This window comes from Trachurus japonicus, chromosome 13 (genome assembly GCF_045865225.1).
Source record: "Trachurus japonicus isolate A0001 chromosome 13, Traja_1.0".
Taxonomy (NCBI): domain Eukaryota; kingdom Metazoa; phylum Chordata; class Actinopteri; order Carangiformes; family Carangidae; genus Trachurus; species Trachurus japonicus.
In genome coordinates, this window is record NC_140919.1 from 39319857 (window position 1) to 39339545 (window position 19689).

General features: G+C 41.6%; 1 protein-coding gene across 1 annotated transcript in view; it reads right to left on the reverse strand.

Annotated features, from left to right (window-relative positions):
* LOC146976609 (uncharacterized) overlaps positions 1-19689 on the reverse strand; it is a 62553-nt gene that overhangs the window by 39838 nt on the left and 3026 nt on the right. The window contains exons 8-37 of the mRNA XM_085796508.1: positions 19512-19648; positions 18667-18891; positions 18393-18534; positions 18128-18251; positions 17528-17719; positions 17257-17394; positions 16890-17072; positions 16539-16733; positions 15535-15683; positions 14728-14896; positions 14472-14606; positions 13536-13688; positions 12534-12738; positions 12162-12302; positions 11881-12066; positions 11539-11610; positions 11272-11398; positions 10714-10847; positions 10084-10281; positions 9067-9216; positions 7895-8074; positions 7038-7154; positions 5788-5937; positions 5503-5655; positions 4647-4862; positions 4109-4213; positions 3333-3477; positions 2107-2318; positions 1321-1543; positions 1019-1121 (exon numbers count right to left, since the gene is read on the reverse strand). Coding sequence (XP_085652634.1) covers positions 1019-1121; positions 1321-1543; positions 2107-2318; positions 3333-3477; positions 4109-4213; positions 4647-4862; positions 5503-5655; positions 5788-5937; positions 7038-7154; positions 7895-8074; positions 9067-9216; positions 10084-10281; positions 10714-10847; positions 11272-11398; positions 11539-11610; positions 11881-12066; positions 12162-12302; positions 12534-12738; positions 13536-13688; positions 14472-14606; positions 14728-14896; positions 15535-15683; positions 16539-16733; positions 16890-17072; positions 17257-17394; positions 17528-17719; positions 18128-18251; positions 18393-18534; positions 18667-18891; positions 19512-19648 — 4759 coding nt within the window. The remainder of the gene's footprint in view (positions 1-1018; positions 1122-1320; positions 1544-2106; positions 2319-3332; positions 3478-4108; positions 4214-4646; positions 4863-5502; positions 5656-5787; positions 5938-7037; positions 7155-7894; positions 8075-9066; positions 9217-10083; positions 10282-10713; positions 10848-11271; positions 11399-11538; positions 11611-11880; positions 12067-12161; positions 12303-12533; positions 12739-13535; positions 13689-14471; positions 14607-14727; positions 14897-15534; positions 15684-16538; positions 16734-16889; positions 17073-17256; positions 17395-17527; positions 17720-18127; positions 18252-18392; positions 18535-18666; positions 18892-19511; positions 19649-19689) is intronic.

The following is a 19689-nucleotide window of genomic DNA, read 5'->3' on the forward strand; positions in this document are numbered from 1 at the left end:
AAGAAAGACAGAGAACAATATAAGCTACTGTATATAGTGTATAGTGAGGGTGCAGCAGTTTGCTATACCTAGAGTGTTTGATATTACACAATAACAATCTACTAAAGTATAGATAAATAAGGCATATGCTAAATAATACATGAATTAAAATAGATGATAATACAGTAGTATTATAATCAAAATAATAGTTAAAGAAAAATCAGCTAACCAACTCATTATTAAAACATTTCATCTTATATTAATTTTCTTATTATTTATTTTTGCTTTAAGCTGTTTTTGTTTCAAAATGCCATTTTTTGCCATGTCTGTTTTTTTTCTGTCAAGGTCCCTAATTTAATTGGCTGTTACTTTGGTCTGAATATAGTTTGTCTCTATTTATTCATATCTTATTTAAAGGGACAACGAGGAGTTTTGGAAAAACAAAGCGTTTTCACACTACATTTATGAGCCTCCACGTGCACCGTTAAATTCTTTGACCGGCGCAAGACAGACTCATGTTTTCATTCATCAAGAATTAAAGTCAGAGGTTCGAAGATGATCACATACCGTCGTAGTTCCGACCATAAACGGCGATTCAGCTGCGTTATTCTCATGACTCGCCACAAAAACCGAAACGCTGGTCGGCTCAACCAGCATTTCCACCACCACTAATAATAACAAAATAACGATAGAGACAAAACGATATATTTATGGAAAATGGGCCCATTAACAAGTGTGGGTAACGTAGACTCATCCACATTAACGTGAGACTTTTTTTATAACCAAATAGAAACTCCTCGTTGTCCCTTTAATAACAGAAAAATTACTTGGTCAACATATTTCTGCATTAAACAGTTAGAACTGCGTAGGTACCGTACTGTGAAAAATAAAAACCAGTCCATACACAAATGTTCACAATGCACAGGAGAAAAACAATATCACTCAACAGCATCTGAGCACTCCATTCACACTCCATCCTGGTGTTACTGTCAGTCACTGTCAGCGAGATGTGTGAGGGTGACACAGAGGCAAAGCAAACCTGAGAGACTGATTTGGTGAGGTTAGAGAATGTCCCACGTGGACAGGGCAGAGGATGGACGGAGGCTCTGGGGCAATAATGACCAGCAGGACAAGGCCCTCCTACAGATGAGGGACACAGGGAACACGGTGGAAAACAATGTCAAAATAGCAGAACTAATGGAGGTCACTTACTGAGATAATAAACAGACTGTCAGGCAAGGCTTGCGTATTAGTAAGACAAACTGTGGTCCCATCCGACTGTGCTGAAACCCGTTCCCTACATCAGTGAACATGTGGTGCATGACTGGTAAATATGTATGTTTACCTGCAGCCTGTGACAGAGGCTGTGGAGAGATGTTTCCATGTGAGCAGTAATATCCTTCCCGACATGGTCCGGTGACAGCTGTGCCATTTCTGGAAGAGCAGTAATGGCCGCCGTCACACTGCCTGCACTGAGAGACAGACGAGTAGCCTGGGTCTGGTCCGTACGTTCCCTCTGGACAGCCTCGCAAGTCAAATCCAGTTCCTTCAGGGCAGTAAAAACCTGCAGGCCCAAGAACAGAGGAGTAAACATGAAGCACACGCACGTTTTGTTTGAATTACAGTACAAGTGCAAGTTGAATTACAGTTGATGGTGTAATGACTTTCATTAAAGGTGTACAGAAAAGAAAATTGAATTTGAGCCCACTCTGGGTCATAAAATTAGTGTAATAACTCATATTTCAGACGATGTAGGCCAAACTTTGTGCAAAATTCTATTTTTGAGTAAATCCGGGATGAAAGTGTGGTATTTTTTTTTCGCATTGGATAATGCAGCACATGAATTATATGTCAGCCTGTACACGATTCATCAGCCACTGATATTGGATCCGTAATCCGTCATTCAAACGTCTGAGACACACACACACACACACAGAGCTCGGTCTCGCCCCAAGCTTTGAATATCCCAATAACGACCAATCAAATTCGTTTTCCTTACTCGGGTAAACTCGTGTTGCAGCTCTTGACAACTTGGTGCGACAAACAGGACAAACGGCCATTTCTGTACACCTTTAAACAATTCTGTTTGATTTTGATGATTCTATTTAAACAGAGTTAACCACTGACCTGCAGGACACAGGTACAGAGTGCCAGAGACACAGTACCAGCCTGGCACACAGAGCTCACACCGAGTAGCATGAGTTACAGCAGCATATGAGCCTGGATCACAGGGAAGCGGCTGGACGGTTCCCTCGGGGCAGAAGAAACCCTCAGGACAAGGTCCCCCGGTGGTTCCATCTGTAGGAGTGGACGTCACCGCTCCCTCCACACAGTAATATCTGTAAGGGAAACACTAGAGCATGAAAAGACTAAAACAAATACAGTGCATACGGTATCATTTGCAGCAGTAACAGCTACTTTTGAAACCGAATAGTGATTTTATCTGGGGAGGATTTTGGTGACGCTCAATAATAAATTCACACTATTAATCATTATTATTATTTCATTCGCTAATGAAAAAAAAAAAAACCTCATCAAATACTTCATACATCATTTATAAAACATAATTCCAACATTGATATTAATTAGAATAAAGTATGTTTATAAACACAGTCCTAACTCTCATTTAAAGAATTTAACTTTTAATTAAAAAAGCTCATCTATAATGTGTTTAATGATTATATTTTCATACTTAAAGCAGAAGTAAGCGGAATATTTGTGTTAATATAAGTCTTAAATAGTTATATCTTCCGACAGCAATCACTTCTATAGAGTGTTTGGTCTGAAACACGGGTCTGTCAGTCACTCTGCTCTGCTGTAAGCCGAGGAGAAAACTTTCCTTGTATCCTACAACCTTTATCCAATGAGGAGAGAGAACGGCATAAAGGGGCAGTCCTCTCTGTGTGTGCAGCCAAGGGATGCGCGTGATTGTGGTGACGTAGGGACGAGAGCGGGGACTGCTAACTCCATCTGCTGACAAGAAGTTAGCCAAAACCACCGGATCGCTTACTTCTGCTTTAATAAGTGATGGATTCAGCTATTTAGGAGATATGAGTGGTTCATAAAATCATTTAGAAAGTGGAAGTAAATTATAAATAATTTGGATGTGCATTCATGCCTGCAAAAGGTATCCAAATAAATCATTAAACACATTTAGGCTTATCCATCCAACTGTTTATAAATAATACTAATACTAATTTGTATCAATGTAGGATTATGCTTTATAAATGCTGAATCACTACTAAATTTATGCTTAATAGTGTGTAGTTCCTATAAAGTGTTTCTAGCATTTTTAATCTTAAAGAACAATAGTAGTGTCTTGTTGTTGTTATTTAATCAAGAGTGTGGTGTACCCCCCACTGCAGGGTCCACTAGGTTTAGTGAGACCAACAGAGTCACAGTAAAATCCCCCCACACAGGGCCTGCAGTCGTCCTGGCTGCGCAGGCCTGAGCTGTTTGACCAGCTCCCTTCAGGGCACGGCACGGGAGCAGTGGTGCCTGCAAAGATGAAACAAATACCCGACTCACATTTCATCAACAGAAAACGGAGCAGTGTTCAGAAATCTGCTAAAAGATGACAGGAAGGTCGTAGTTATTGGGTTTGCTGACACAATACACTGTTATGTGACAGTGTTTTACACGTTGTAAGCAGAATGTAAGTGCAGCTTAAGAGTGAAACACTTTGTTGAAGCACCACAGCTGTGCGCAGCATTAAGCCGCTCAGAAGGAGGCGGGGTTTACCCTACAGCAGCGTTTTTACCGCATGGGTCAGTGCCCCGAGTCACACAGAACAAGTGTACAAAATTAATTTGAAGAAAACAGTCTCAAAAGTTACAAGATAAATGTTGTCAGGACTTCACTGTAGGCCACCAAATTGTAATTAGCATGAATAAAACATCATAGCCCTAGAACATAACAAGGTAGAATGCTAATAGCCGTGTGCGGTATAAATTTGGATACATTAGCCTCTAAAATAAGCTGCATCAGCAGTGGATTACAAAAAACATTATTTTGAAAATGTGATAACCCTGTGCAGCCTGATACATTTCAGGCATCAGTAGTCTATAGCAACACTGATTCAGCTGCTGGTGGCTGATGACTGCTTATTAAAGGAGAAGGAGGCAGTAACCTGAGGGGCAGTATTGACCAGGCGGACACAGGGAACCTGAGAGTCCGTCCAGCGGGTTGGGAGAAGATGCTCCCTCTCTGCACCAATAACCAGCATGGCACGGTCCTATGGATCGAAGAATATTACAACACACTATCAGTACAGTATGTGCTGATACATCTGCAGCTCAACATGCTACAAACTACCACTGGATCGATCAAATGGCTCTAGTGCAAATAGTATTGTATGTGTATTTTGACCAAACTTTAGATTTCAAAACCTCAACTAATACAGTAAATCCAGAGTTTTTCTGCACTTAAAGAAAGACTGGTGAATTTTACATTTAAATATTCATAGCTGACTTAGAGAAACCACATCCTGAGTCTTATATGAATCTTATATAACCCTTTCAAATAGCGTTATCAAACACCACAACAATAAGATAATAGCAATAACTTCACTAATGTGTTTGTTGAAATTATAGTAAACACCAAAAATAATTGTGAAAAATCAAAGAAAAATACAAGCTGACTGAAGAGATGAGATGTCTCTTCCTCACCTGCCGGTTCTGACAGTCCCACAGAAGGACAGTAGCGTCCGGCAGCACATGGCATGCAGCCCGCCGCGCTGTCTGTGCTTTGTCTTGGGTTGAAGGAGCCTGTGGGGCAGGGCTGTTGGTTGGGCAGGGCTGTACCTGCAGGGCAGTAGTGTCCTTTAGGGCACGGCCTCGGGAAAGAGGCATTGGCTAGACCCAGTCTCCGATCACAGTAGGAACCTTGAAAAAAAGAAATGTTATTTTTTATCAGCGATGTCAGTATGCCAAGGTCGTCCGAAAACTAAACACATACAGACATGGACAAAATTGTTGGTACCCTTCTGCAAACTAAAGAAAAACCCACAATTGTCACTGAAATAACTTGAAACTGACAAAAGTAATGAATTTAATAAATGAAAATTTTGTGAAAATTAACAGACACTGCTTTTGAATTGTGATTCAACAGAATTATGTAAACTGTCCTGGACAAAAATGATGGTACCCTTAACTTAATCTTTTGTTGCACAACCTTTTGTGGCAGTCACTGCAGTCAGGTGATTTCTGTAACTCTCAATGAGACTTCTGCACCTGTCGACTCCTCGTGAGCAAACTGCCTGGAGCCTGATCCACGTTTTCTTCGTATGCTTCTTGTTTGCATCTGTGTATAATGAGCTGATGTGACTTGCCAAAAAGCTCCAGTTTTGTCTCATCTGTCCACAAAGCTTCTGGGAGAACGTCCTTTTAGTGACAATTGTAGGTTTTTCTTTCTTTAACAAAAGGGTACCAAGAATTTTGTCCACGTCTGTAAACCGACTTTTGCAGAATACTAAACAAACTAAATATCTGTTAATGCAGACAGTGTAGTGGGAGCTGCTCCTACCTGCCTCACAGACAGTGCAGGTGGTCTGTTTCTCTCTGTCCTGATAGGTTCCTGATGGACAGCGCTCTGGGGCTGCACTACCCTGTGGGCAGAAGTGGCCAGGAGGACATGGCCGAGCTGTAGCTACAGCCTGACCAGGGGGGCACCAGTAACCTAACCAGTGACAAGAGACACAATGAAGTGTGGTGCAAAATGATGGCAAGGAGGCTGACGCTTTACCACATGTATCAAACACTCACACTTCTATCAAACGAACGACTCTCATAATAGATTAATGAGACTGACCTCGGCTGCAGGGTCCAGTTGGAGCCTGGAGGCCTGATCCTCTGCAGAAGAACCCCGCGGTGCAGAGCTGACAGCCAGCCTCACCTGTTAGACCTGGCACCGGGGAGAAAGTACCAGCTGGACACAACTCTGGCCCTCCTGAGCCCTCAACTGTAGAGAGAGAAATAATTAGAAAAGGTTCAAATTCAGTCATCGGTTCATCCACTGCCCTTGTGTCTCTGCAAGACTATCGGGCAGTGTAGCTTATCAGGATATCACAGTTTGTTCAACAAGAGGGACCCAAAGCAAACAGACAAGAACAGTCCAGATATTTTATCAGATGGTGATAAGAAAGGTTTCCAGACAAGTACAGGAACAAACCCAGAAAAAAAATGTATTTGAATGACGCAAAAATGTGGGAAATGACTGAGTAAAAAGCTGGTACTTATATTTTTGAAGCATTTTGGCTTTATTCAGACAGAACAGTGAGTTAGGGGAGAGAGAGCGAGGGTTGACATGCTGTAAGGTCCATGTGATACACACTCTACTAGGTGAGGCACTGAGGCGCCCCCAACACAGCCGGTATTTATACAGTACTGTGAGCTGAGTGAGGAATGGTAAACAGGTTGAGGCCGGTGAGCCAGTCATGACTGAGTGCATTGGAAATGAGAAGTGAGCATCTTGTGGGTGAATGGAGAGAGAGGCAGCGTGGCAAAAATAAACAGGGTTGAGGCAGGAGTCGTGACACAGGATAGACTGCACAGAGAGTGTGGAGACTACACAGGTCAAGAGTCTATCAAGCAACTAACACAAATAGACACAGGATGACTCACTGTCGAACCCATGGGTAATTTAGGGGTGTCCAATCCACCTGAGTCATAGTTAGAGCTCTTCCACAGTCTCAGTCTATCTAATTTGCATGTCTGTGGTCTGAGGCAAGAAATCAGGAGAAAACCCCAGTGTGAAAGGCCGAGGCCCTTTCACTATACTATATATAAAAACAATATCAATCAATTCTGAAGAGCTGCCCTCTGAATGTAAAGTAAAATATGATAAAACTTTGAAACTGTTACTTTGTTGTATTGGTCCATTGTACACAATTCATATGATTAACATATTTGTGTCTCAGTTGACTTCTGCATAAGATTTCATTGGCATCGAGGTTCATACTCTATGTTTTATACCAATTAAACCACATATAAATATTCAAATGAGTATAGCAGGTATTTGTGGATCCAATACACTGATCATTTCACCAAAGCAGGGCTTACCACAGTACGTCCCGGGTGGACAGATGCTGCCTGTTTCTCCATCTGTTGGTCTGGCCTCAGTGGCTCCTCCTGCACAGTAATACCCAGCGGAACAGGGGCCCGTCGGTAGAGCCAAACCTTTTGAGCAACATAAGTACATTCATTTTGGTAATTTATATTCCCAAAACTCTCACCTATACAATGCGAAGAGAGTGATATCCTGTTTTGCAGAATAATGTGGCCAGGAAACAAATTATCCCAGGGTTACCTTATCTATGCATTCACTTTTCCTATACTATCCTCTACAGAAAAAAATGATTATATAAATGTATCATAACCTATCATAAAAAATTTCAAACCTAGGGTATATATTCACTCCAAAATAACATTTGATGATCATCATCATCAACAAAAACACCTGATTTTTCTCTTCTCACAATGTGTTTAATTAAAATGTATGGTGAAATGCACTTCTTTCATATACTGTGCACTACACTATTCACTCTTTTAACATGCTGCAGCATAGTGTTTTGTATAATTATTTTTATGTTTTATACAGGTTACTGATTGTCAAACACAGTCAGATCACCGGACTGGGTGTATCTTTGGACCTCAGGTGAATGTCATACAGCTTTCTCACCCACTGCTTTGTGTTAACTGTTTTACCTTTTACAAGTCTAATATGAGACATTATTTGTTGTGACATTAAATGCACTTGTTTGGAAGGAAGGAAAACCTGAATGTAGCCCTCCACCAGCAGGTGGCTTACCAGAGCAAAGGCCCACTGACATGCTGATTAACACTACTGTGATGACCAGGTATTTCATCATCAGTGTCCAAGTCATGGATGTTCTTATATAGATCCATGATCCAAGTACCTGAGATGTTGCAGAATGTCCCAGGTGGACAAGGCAGAGGCTCAATGCTTCCTGAGGGGCAGTAATGGCCGACCTGGCAGCGCCCCCCGGTGGAGGTAGCTGGACATAGACAGTTGGCGTTGGTGTAGTTGTCCAGGTCGAAAGGCTGGGAGTTCCACGCCGCTGACACACAGAACCAACCTGACAGAAAAAAAAATAGTCGTAGACAATGAAGTTGTGGTGAAGCTCTCAACTGCTGTCTGCCTCTGTCTGTGATGTACAAACACATTTCCTCCTGAAATATTCTGTAGCATCATATGATCATTTTCTCAGCACAGGGTGAAGAAAGACGAACAGAGCAGGAAGAGAGCAAATTTGAAGAAGATGAGTCATGTTTCGGGGGAAAAAGGCTTAAAGGTGTACAGAAAAGAAAATTGAATTTAAGCCCACTCTGGGTCATAAAATTAGTGTAATAACTCATCTATCAGGCGATGTAGGCCAAACTTTGTGCAAAATTCTATTTTTGAGTAAATCCGGGATGAAAGTGTGTTTTTTTTTTTCGCATTGGATAATGCAGGCGCACGGATTATACGTCAGCCTGTACACGATTCATCAGCCACTGATATTGGATCCGTAATCCGTCATTCAAACATCTGAGACACACACACACACACACACGGAGCTCGGTCTCGCCCCAAGTTTTGAATATCCCGCCCGCTCAATAACGACCAATCAAATTTGTTTTCCTTACTCGGGTAAACTCGTGTTGCAGCTCGTGACAACTCGGCGCGACAAACAGGACAAACGGTCATTTCTGTACACCTTTAATAAAGCAGGTAGCCACTGCTCTAATGTCTGCCTGTAAGTTAAGAGCATTTTGTGTTGATGTGTGGAGCTAGGCTGTTTTGCATTTTGAGGAGATTGTTTAAAAGATACTATTGTTCCTGAAATTCTGGAGAGAAAGTGTATAAAGAGAAGTAAAATACTGACAGATGTGGCTAGAGTTGAGTTGAGATGCTTTCGTGCTTAATGTGCACTCTTTTTCTCACAGACTAAAGCAGTCTGGATCAGCTTGCCGGCCCCTTGAGACAAAGAGGCTCACACAGAAATCCAACTCCTGACACTGAGAAACTAGGGTGTATGGTTTTGATCCTGTCCTTGGTAGAAATAAAAACAAAGACACCATTACTGACCAGCCTTGCATTTTCCAGACACTTTGGTCAGCCTCTCCTTCTCACAGTAGTGTCCTGGAGGACAAGGCAGGCAGCTGTCCAGACTCTGAGTCATGGGCTCTGGGTTGTAGTATCCACGAGGACAGGGAAACTGAGTGGCGTGCCTAGTCCCTGTGCATAGAATACAATCACAATTGCGATACTATGCAGTGGCATGTTCAGGAATATGATGGGCTATATGCCCAGTCAGAGGCATTTTATACATTCTATTATACTGACTTTTTTGAGGTTTTTTTTGTTTGTTTGTTTCAAGAATAAAATATTGATTGATAATTGTCTATGTTTGTTGCCACTGCTGTATTTTGACTAGTTCTTGCAGTGTTAGTAATTTAAGTAGATATGAGTTTTGCAGACAAAAGTGGGTATGGCCAAAACCTGTGTGTTTTCCCTAAGGCAAAGGTCTAGGTGATTTTTTCATTTCATACCATACAAAACACCAAAGATGTGTATAAATGAAAATAATGTGCTTAAAGTGATAGTTAAACATTTTGGCAAATTGGCCCATTGCCATAATCCCTATAGTTTTAGCATTAGGTTCGTTACTTTTAATTGTCGGTGCAAGGTGTTTTTAGAACAGCGGAGCAGAGCCACAAGCTGCTCAGAGCTACGCTACGGAGGCTAATGGGATTTCTTGGTTTCTCATCAAATACACAATCCAACAACTCCAAAACGCTCTGGTGGAATAGTTGTGACCTGCACATTCACCACGCTATGAGATAATAACACAACGTTACGAGACAGAGTTCGATGAGGGAAACCAAGAAATCCCATTAGCCTCCGTAGCGTAGCTCTGAGCAGCTCGGGGCTCTGCTCCGCCGATCAAAATACAGCTTGCACCGTCAATTAAGGTAACAAACCTACTGCTATGACTATAGGGATTATGGCAATGGGCCAATTTGCCAAAATACTGAACTATCCCTTTTCAGTAAATCTATGAAGAATCACAACCATGATTGTTAATGATCTGAGTGAGTCTACCATCGGGGCAGTAGAATCCAGGGGGGCAGGGGAACATGGTAAAGTTGCCCGTCTTTTCTGGACAGTAGTATCCAGCAGGGCAGCGGGAACACAGTGACTGGCCTGTGAGGTTGGTGTATGTCCCAGCTGGGCAGGGCAGCGGGCTGGCACTGCTCTTTGGGCAGTAATGAGCCGGTGGGCAAAGACCTCCTTCTGAACCTGGAGGGGAAAAGCCAATTAGATGTGGTAAATTACTGAGATTATGACTGCTAAGCCTTTAATGTCACGAATCCTGTGATACAGCCTGATTAATTCAGTAATCATTTATTCAACAGAACATCCTCACACATTCAGATTTCATGCCTTTATCAGCATCTGTTTCTCTTCTATCTGATGTCTATTCATAAGACTTATATTCACACATTATATATTAGTTCTGCTCTCCATCATTTCATTTCATGCATGAAATATATTAATGGAAAATCAATGATTAACACACTGCTGATTTGTTGTGGTAATATTTGAATGGTCAAACCAAGTTTACCCCACTGAGAAGTTCAATAGGGTCAATTATTGTGGCTTTATCCCACCGGCGCTGATGAAATGAACTTCTCATGAAAAACATAAAGAGTCAACATTGTCCAGTTTCACCTGTAGATGTTGTATCTCCCCCTGGACAGAAGAATCCTGCCTCACACTGCCCAGATGGATGAGTGAGACCTGCAGCGCCACAGAAGTGACCGGCTGGACACGGACTACAGCCAGAGATGTCTGTCAGATGAAGACTGCAACCATGCACATACAAACATAGTAAACAAAAAACAGTAATAATAATACATTCTATTTAAAAAGCGCTTTTCAAGCCACTCTAGGACACTTTACAGAAGAGAGCAACACATAAAATCATCAATAAACAACATCCAAACACAGAAAACATACAATAAATATAACATTCAAAACAAAAAAATTAGCAAATATTAAATGTACTACATTTAAGAAAACAATAAATGAATAAAAAACTGCAAAAAGATGGGATAGGTTGGAGTGTTTGGGTGGTGGAGTGGGTAAGCGATTTTAAACAGGTGGGTTTTGAGTCTTGTTTTGAAAACAGGGAGAGAGTCGGTATTACGGATGTCAGGTGGTAAAGAGATCCAGAGCAGAGTAAACACTCTTTAAGCCTATGTTTATGGTATATAGTGGCCTACCCACCTGTTAGAGTATGTCCCCGGAGGACAGGCCGGAGGGAGACTAGTTCCCTCTGGACAGTACCTCCCCTTCGGACACTCTCCTCCGACCCCCGTGCTGAAGTTGCCGTCTGGGTTCTGAAAGTTTACACCTAGAGAGGGTGGAGAATATGTGAGTTAGGTTCAATTGTCTGGTCCATTTTAGTATTTGTGCAGCATGTTGGATGACAGCTAACACTTGACAATTGGCTGACACACTGTCAACAATTGTGCTCCTACCATACATGTGTACCTGCGATGCAGTAATAACCAGCCTGACAGGGCCCAGTCGGTTCAAACAGACCCCAGTCCTCACAGTAGAACCCTGTTGTCAAAAATTGAAAAAATAAATCACTGTGGTACAGCAAAATCCCATCACGCCTGAAAGTATCCCTCCTCTGGTTAATTAGATACAAGAATCTTCTTTTATTGTCTTTGTTTAAACCAATTTGTTTCAACACATCCAGCAAATACACCAATCAATCACAATTTAATGCATTCAAATTTGACTCATCTCGCTTTACATTTTTTTTGGAAGACTTCCCAGCGTCTTGGAGACAGAGCACTGATGACAAACATGTGACAATACCCTCACCTGCTGGACAAATGAGGCACTGCTCCACTTGGCTGAGGCCGAACTGAGAGCTGTATGTGCCGGGGGGACAGGGCAGGATGCCTTCAACACCACCACCCACACAGTAGTGTCCTGCTGGACAGGGCTGGACACCTTCACCTGACAGACAGTAGGTCCCTGAGGGACAGTCCTCACATGCTTCTGCCCCTTTCACCCAGAATCAAGGAAATAAAGAATTAATGTTATATAATTTTGATACCTCATTTATCAAACAGCATGAGATATTTATTTTATTTTTGTACCTGTAGTGTTTGAGTAAGTTCCGTCAGGGCAGAGTACAGGAGAAGCTGAGCCCATGGGACAGTAGTGTCCAACTGGACAAATGTCCCCTGTCACTCCAGCCAAGGGCCTTGGGGACACAGCCCCCCCAGAACAGTAATACCCTATAAATCAGCAGATAGAAAACTTACTGACATAAACCTCAGAAGTGATGATGCTTTCAGAACAGAAAAGTATTTTCCAGTTATGACCTTTATCCTTATTTCACCTTTTGTCTCACTTTTAGTATCAAAGCTAAGAAAAGAAAGGACAGACATCCTCACCCTATGGAAATTAGTTTTAAAACAACAAATGCTCTTTTCAGTAATTCGACCTTACTGTACTAATTCTCATACCTGCATCACAGAGTCCTGAGGGCTGACTTAGCCCTGTACTGTTACAATGGTGTCTGGGAGGGCAGGGCCAGCAGGAGGACAGGTTATGGGCTCCCACGGTGCTGCTCCAGGTTCCCACAGGGCAGGGGTGATGGTGGGGGTACTTGGTCCCCCGTGGGCAGACGTAACCTGCAGGACACAGACCTCCAGAGGGCGCAGCAGTCACCTGTTGGGAAATGTTGCGGAAGTGTTCGTGTTAATCTTATAAAGTTTGATCATTTTCTTTTCATTCCAGTTCCACGTCTAAGCTGTGGGCAGTTTGAGTTAATGGCTGTCATTCATTTCCCACGCACTGCAGCTTATCCAAAACATATTTCTGAAAAACAGTTATTTATTTAACTAATATGCAGACTTGAACTACACATGCCTGTAAATTCATATTCGTATGAAAGAGAGAAAACATTTTCTGCGTGTGTGGGATCGTGTGCCATCAAATAAAATTACACAGCTTTAACTTGGAAAGCACAAATACTCAAACTTAAGAACCAGGATATTTCCACCTCTTCAAACTGTCCCATGTTTTTTTTTTCCTTCTTTTTTATACTCTCACATGCAAATTAAACACAGCATTGCCTCACCTGAGCAAAACCAAATCAGAAACACGAACATACTGTAACGTCAAACTGTCAGTGGTTTAACCATCATCCTGTCTCATCCAGAAATCAGCATGCTCAGTTTGAATAGTATTACATCGCTGCTTATGAAACACATCTATAGAGCCAACGACACCCAAATATAGCAGTCACTTAAAATTCCTTTGGAAGGAGGTGATTGATGTAATTATGTCATTATCCGTGCACAACCTAAGACTCCAGGAGTCAAACACTCTATATCTAGATTTGACATAAAGACGCTGTCAGGAAATTAGACTAGTTCTACAATGCTTACTTCTTTACTTAAACATTAGTTCATTTTTGGATAAGCTGCTGGCAGTGGAGTTATCAGAGTTGTTATTCGTCTTACTGGAGAGGCGGTGGAGGCTCCAGAGGTGCAGTAGTGACCCGGATCACAGAGACCCTGAGAGGTAGAGAGACCAGATCTGCTGCAGAACCAACCAGCTTCACATGGTCGACAGTGCTGCAGAGTATCACCGCCAGGCTGATCAGAGTAGGAACCCTGAGGAATCACATAGTGTAATTTTACAATGTTAACAACATTAAGTAGAATTTTTATTTTTATTTATATATTTTTTTTTAATTTATCTATTTATTTATTTCCTTTTTCCCTATAATTGTCCATAATTAATGTTAGCCCTCGGGACAAGGGTGTGGGTAAGGGGTCTGGATGAATGAAAATGTAATGAAATAAAATAAAATAAAAAATGTATCACACAAAAAGGACAGAAATGATTCAGCAGAGTAATCTGCGGAGCTCTGAAGAGAGCTTCCATAGGACTTGGCGCTCCTTCATAGAGTTAGTGGCTGGGTAGTCTACACTCCCCCCCTCTTTTTCTTTTTTCTTTTTCCTCAACCATTTTCTATCATGTAAACTGTACGGCTGTATTTTTTTTATTTTTTTCACAAATGATTGAATGACTCTTAGTAAATGAAAGATGTATAGGTAAATTGTGGTAATCTTATAAATTGCTTTCTTATTGTTTCTTATTATTATAATTTATTTTTATTTCGTTTCTTGTTGTCTGTGTTTTTTTTTGTTTTCTTGTTTTTTGTTTTTTGTATGTTGTATTTTTATTTTTTATTTTTGTCTGCGTGCTGTTTTATCTACTTTATTTCCCCCAATTTTGTAGTTTGTCATATGAGCGTCTTATGTGGGATAAAATTTAAAAAAATAAATGATTCAGCAAATACGACAGAGTATAAATACACAAGAAGTTGGCTGAATAATACGGATGAGCAGCCGAATAGACACACCCACATTCTCACACACACAGATACTGACTGGAGGACAGGGGCGAGCGACAGAGGACCCTGGAGGACAGTAGTATCCTGTGGGACACAGTGGTGCCAGGGACAAGCCCGTCTGGTTACACAGTCTGCCTCCCTGACAGTCCACACATGACTGTGCACCTCGATGCTGCGGAGGATTTATAGACAGGGGAATAACCTTGAATGTGGCGTTTTCACATCTAATTTTAACACTACAGTTTGAGAGGAGCAGCAGTTGGTGGTGGTGGTTTGTGCGGATGACTCCATACCATCTGAAAAGTGCCAAGAGGACATGGTTGTGCCTTGAAAGCCCCCGCCGAGGTAAAATGACCCTTTTCTGCCTCATACTGAACGGGTGAAGCCGAGCCACCCATGCAGTAGTAACCGGGGAAACAAAGACCTGAAGGCGAGGTGTTGTTGTAACCTAAACAATAAAAACTGACAAACAGAGAGGTACAGTTTGTTGGAGAGAAGCCCTTTTTACCTGATGTCAGGATAATCATAGCAGGAAAAGAATAACAGTGAGTAGGGATGTCACGATTACTTGTTTTCACAATTAATCGTGGTATTAAAGGCCACAATTATTTAATTGTAAAGATTCCTAAATACCGTTATTTTCCAAAAAAGATTATGTTGGAAACTCAGATGCAGATGTGCGCCAAAGTAAAGGTAAATGTAAGAAATACTGGTCCATTTAACTAACGTAACAATGAATTGGTAGGAATCTAAATGTTAGCGTGTCATTTTTAATTAAAAACAAAGCAAAACAAAACAAAAAACGATTAAAATAAATGTAAACATTTGGTATAGATGACAATTCATGACCTGAATATTTCAAACACTTCCCCTGGGGGGTTAATAATTGGTCATATATTAATAGATACTTGAAATACTTTGTGTAAACAATGAGTAATGTAGTTATATTTTGACTATATTTGATTTTACACATTCATAGTGTTGTGAAATTATTGAATGCATAATAATTGTGATAATCGTAGTACCGTGATTATTTCTCTGTCAATAATCGCATAAAGACAATCTATAATCGTGACATCCCTAACAGTGAGTGTTGTTACCCCGGTGGACAGCTGACACACTCCTCGGGTCTACTCAGACCAGTGATGTTGCTGAAGGTGCCGGGGGGGCAGGGGAGGGGGGTAGAGGAGCCTGGAGGGCAGTAACTTCCTGGTGGACATAAGCCTCCTGTCGGACCATCGACTGGAGTCTGTATGTGTTTACAGTACGTGGGTGTGAAGAGAAGCAAAAATGTACAGTAGTGAGTCATTTCAGATGTCCATTCCAAGTGACGGACTGTGATCCATCATCATGTCATGTGTTATTATGACAGTTTCTTAATAATGACACTGAAAAACAGTAAAAAAAAAAAAAAATAGCTCAATGTGTTAATTGGATTAGTGAGAAACCTCCCATTGTAACTCAATGGTACAAATCTTTTTTTTGAGTTTTTCCTATGGAAAGACTAAATGCCAAATGAAAAGGAAATGACGACACTTTTATGGCCATATGGCGGCCTCTAATGGATTAGCTGCCTAAGGATCTAAGTGAAGGTATCCAGAGGGGAAACACTGGCTTAGAAGGTGCCAGATTGAGCTGACTGGTGATAAGAAATATTTCTTAACAGGTACAAGGACACATATTTCTTGATTTGTTGATAGGTTGTTGTCCCACCTTGTTTTATTCTTTTCTTTTCTTTTCATTTTCTACTTCATTTGAATTTTGCTTACCGTATTCATTTTCCTCCCCTAGCTCAGACCACTACTTAATGATGTATGCGTATATGCATTGTTGATATGTAAATGCAGAAAATAAAATAAAATCGGATAGCACAGGTGACATGTGATGAGTTACTGATAATGATATAGAAAGTTCTTCTACTCTTTCTGCTGCACCTGTTCTTAACAAAAGTAAGTAACCGTAAATAACAGTAAGAGATGTTATCATTAGTTTCACTAAATGTAGTTGTGGATATCAAGAAGACCATTTATGGAAGTTGTTAAAGAAAGGGATTAGGAATATTTAATGCAATGTTTAATAAATTATCAAAAGAACATTTTCTTACTGCAGACTTGGCTCCCTCTCTGCAGTAGAAGCGCTCTTTGCAGCTTCCAGAGGGCTCCGTGAGTCCCACACCAGTGCAATACTGGCCTCCCCCACAGGGGGCGCACTCAGACCCATCACTGAGAGCAGAGCGGGAGCTGTAGGTTCCTTCAGGACATGGCTCTGGAAGAGAGGTGCTCTCTGTACAGTAAAAGCCCTGTGAATAGAGAGAGAGAAAGAGAGAGAGAAGAAATAGAAAGAAAGAAACAATATTAGTATTTGAGATCTTAAATATCTGGTGGAGAACACACTTATGAAGAACTGTCTCTTCCATTTAACATGTCTTTTTAAATGTAAGATGTTCCCACAGTACCTGAGGGCAGACTGAAGGTGTGTGAGTTCCCAACCTGCCACAGTAATACCTGGATGGACATAAAACACACGCCTCTCCACTGTGACCCAGGGTGTTGTTCCTGTACCGGCCGGCCTGACAGGGGTATGTATAGGGGTAGCCAGTCCCTCGGGGGCAGTAGTGCCCGTTAGGACACACCCCTGTCTGAAACATCACAGAATACAAGATAATTGTTTCATCTTTATGTATGTATGTGTAAGTATGTGTTTTTTTCACCTACCAAAAAAACATAAAACACATGTTTTTCGATGTGTACATTCATAGACTCTATATATGATTTGATTATATAATTTTATATAATCATTTTTTAATTGATTTGGCTTCTTACAGGGCTGGTAATGGGCTTTTCTTGAGGCTGCTCAGAGTAACAGTACTTCCCCTCAGGACACTGGACACACTCGCTCATGTGACGGAGACCTGGAAATTCACTGTAGCTACCATTGGGGCAAGGGACAGGGTTGGGATCCTATGACGGAAATCACATTTAGCAGAAGCTCATTGCAGCAGAAGTGCTTCAAACATGAATAAAGAAGGAGACCATATCAATTAAACAACAAAATTCTTCCACTGCTACATGTATGTATCCCTCTTTGACTCACGATGCCTCCTCCGGGGCAGTAGAAGCCTCGAGGACACAGGGTGGCTGAGCGCTGGGGGTCTCGGGCCAAACCCTGGGAGCAGAGAAAGCCTGCGGGGCAAACCATGACGCTTAACATGGCCTCCTCACTGGTGGTCTCGTTACTGCAGTAGTGGCCCTGCAGGCAGGGAGAACACTCCGCCGAGCCTTCGTCCTACACACACAAGACAACGTGAAGGAAGATTCAGAGAGTTGAAGTTAAAGATATCAACTCGCATGGGGGAGGGACACAAAAAATAAAATAAATACAGACCAAAAAAACGCAAAGGTAGACGAGGATGTAACTTAGAAGATGCTGGAATATCACTGACACTGCTTCAGTGTTGGCAGGGAAAAAAATTGAACTCTAATTAAATTTAACTGCTCCTCTCGCTGACATTTACAGATGTACATACATGGTGAGTAATGGTCGACGATATCACTGTGGGCGTAAAATGCTAATCTAAAAATAGGACAATCTGAATTGCTTATGAAAAGACAAGACTTTTACACAAGCACTGGTTTCAACTGGCTGTGTCAGTTGACTAGCCACACCGGACCGCGTTTAAAGATGGGACCTTACAGAGTAGCTGCCAGCTCCACACACTCTGGGGTTGACAGTGGCTGAGTGGGGACAGAAATAGCCAGCAGGACAAGCAGAGCAGTCCTCCAGCCTCCGACCTCCTTTCAGACGGAGAAATGTGGAGCTGGAGGAAAAAGACAGGGCAGAGCGGATGTACTGAATCATATTTATTACACCAGCTTAATCTGTCATTTTATACACATTTTATGACTAATTCTTTCCATATCATCATCCTCTTCATCACAACACGCCAGTGGGTGCTTACGGGGGGCATGGTGAAGGCTTGGAGGTGCCCTGCTGACAGAAAGAGCCTTCAGGACAAATCAGACAGTCTTCTCTGTGTCTGTTACCAATTCTCATGCTGTAGGTGCCTGCAGGGCAAGGGAACTGGGTGCCATACGCAGTCCCTGGTGAAGAAACATCGACACAGTCTTATCTACATGAATGAGTAATAATTACAACTCTAGAAGAGAAAACTAAACATACTCATATGATGTACTGAAGATAGCACATTTATTACCAGTTGTGTTCATGTGTACCTTCAGGACAGTAGTGTCCAGAGCTGCAGCGACCTGACGGAGCTCCTGACCCAGCCAAACAGTACCATCCTGGTGAGCACGGCCGACACTCACTTTCAGCCTCCAGTCCACTCTGACTACTCCATGTCCCCACGGGACACTTGTACTGGGTGGGGAACATAGCTCCAGGGGGACAATAATGACCGGCAAAGCAGGAGAGTGGTGGTCTCTGGATACCTCCAGTTCCTGGTTAAGTATAAATGATATTGGTATCAAGTGGGGAAAACTTGATTGTGCTGATATCACGTAAGACTGGACAATCCTGACATGATCAAATACTATCATATGTTTGACCAAATACATTGACAGTGATATAAACCAGTGGTTCCCAACCTTTTTTGGCTCATGACCCCATTTTGACACATACAGTACATATATATACTGTATATATGCTGCATTTTATTTGAACTCAATTTATATTCAATAAAGTGAAAGTATAGAATGCAGTTGTTTAAGATAGTGTGTGGTGTTTTTAATCATAATTTTAAAAAGAATAATAATAAGTTAAAAAAATATATTTTTATCAGTCATTTTTTTAATCAATTACATTTCAGGTGACCCAATTTGAATTATAGGCGCACATGGGGTCATGACCCCAACGTTGACAAACACTATAATCTGACAATATTTTGTGAAATGCTATTACTGAACATTGTATGAAAATTAAATGACAAATAGGTAGAGACATATGTTGATCATTCTTATTCATCAGGCAGAAGCAAATTAATTCATTTCTTGTGATGCTATGAAATAAACAATACTTTAAAATTGAATCTGAACATATTTGTGACGACTATGAATGGCACCTCGAAGGCAGGCATATCGCGCTGGGCACTGCTGACACTGTGAGCGGTCGGTGAGGTCAGTGCGGTTGCTCAGCGTCCCTGGTGGGCAGGCATTAGAGGGGTTGTTGGGTTTCGAGGAACCGGGAGGACACACAAACCTGAAGGATTCAGACAAACCGATTGAAATCACAGAGAATAA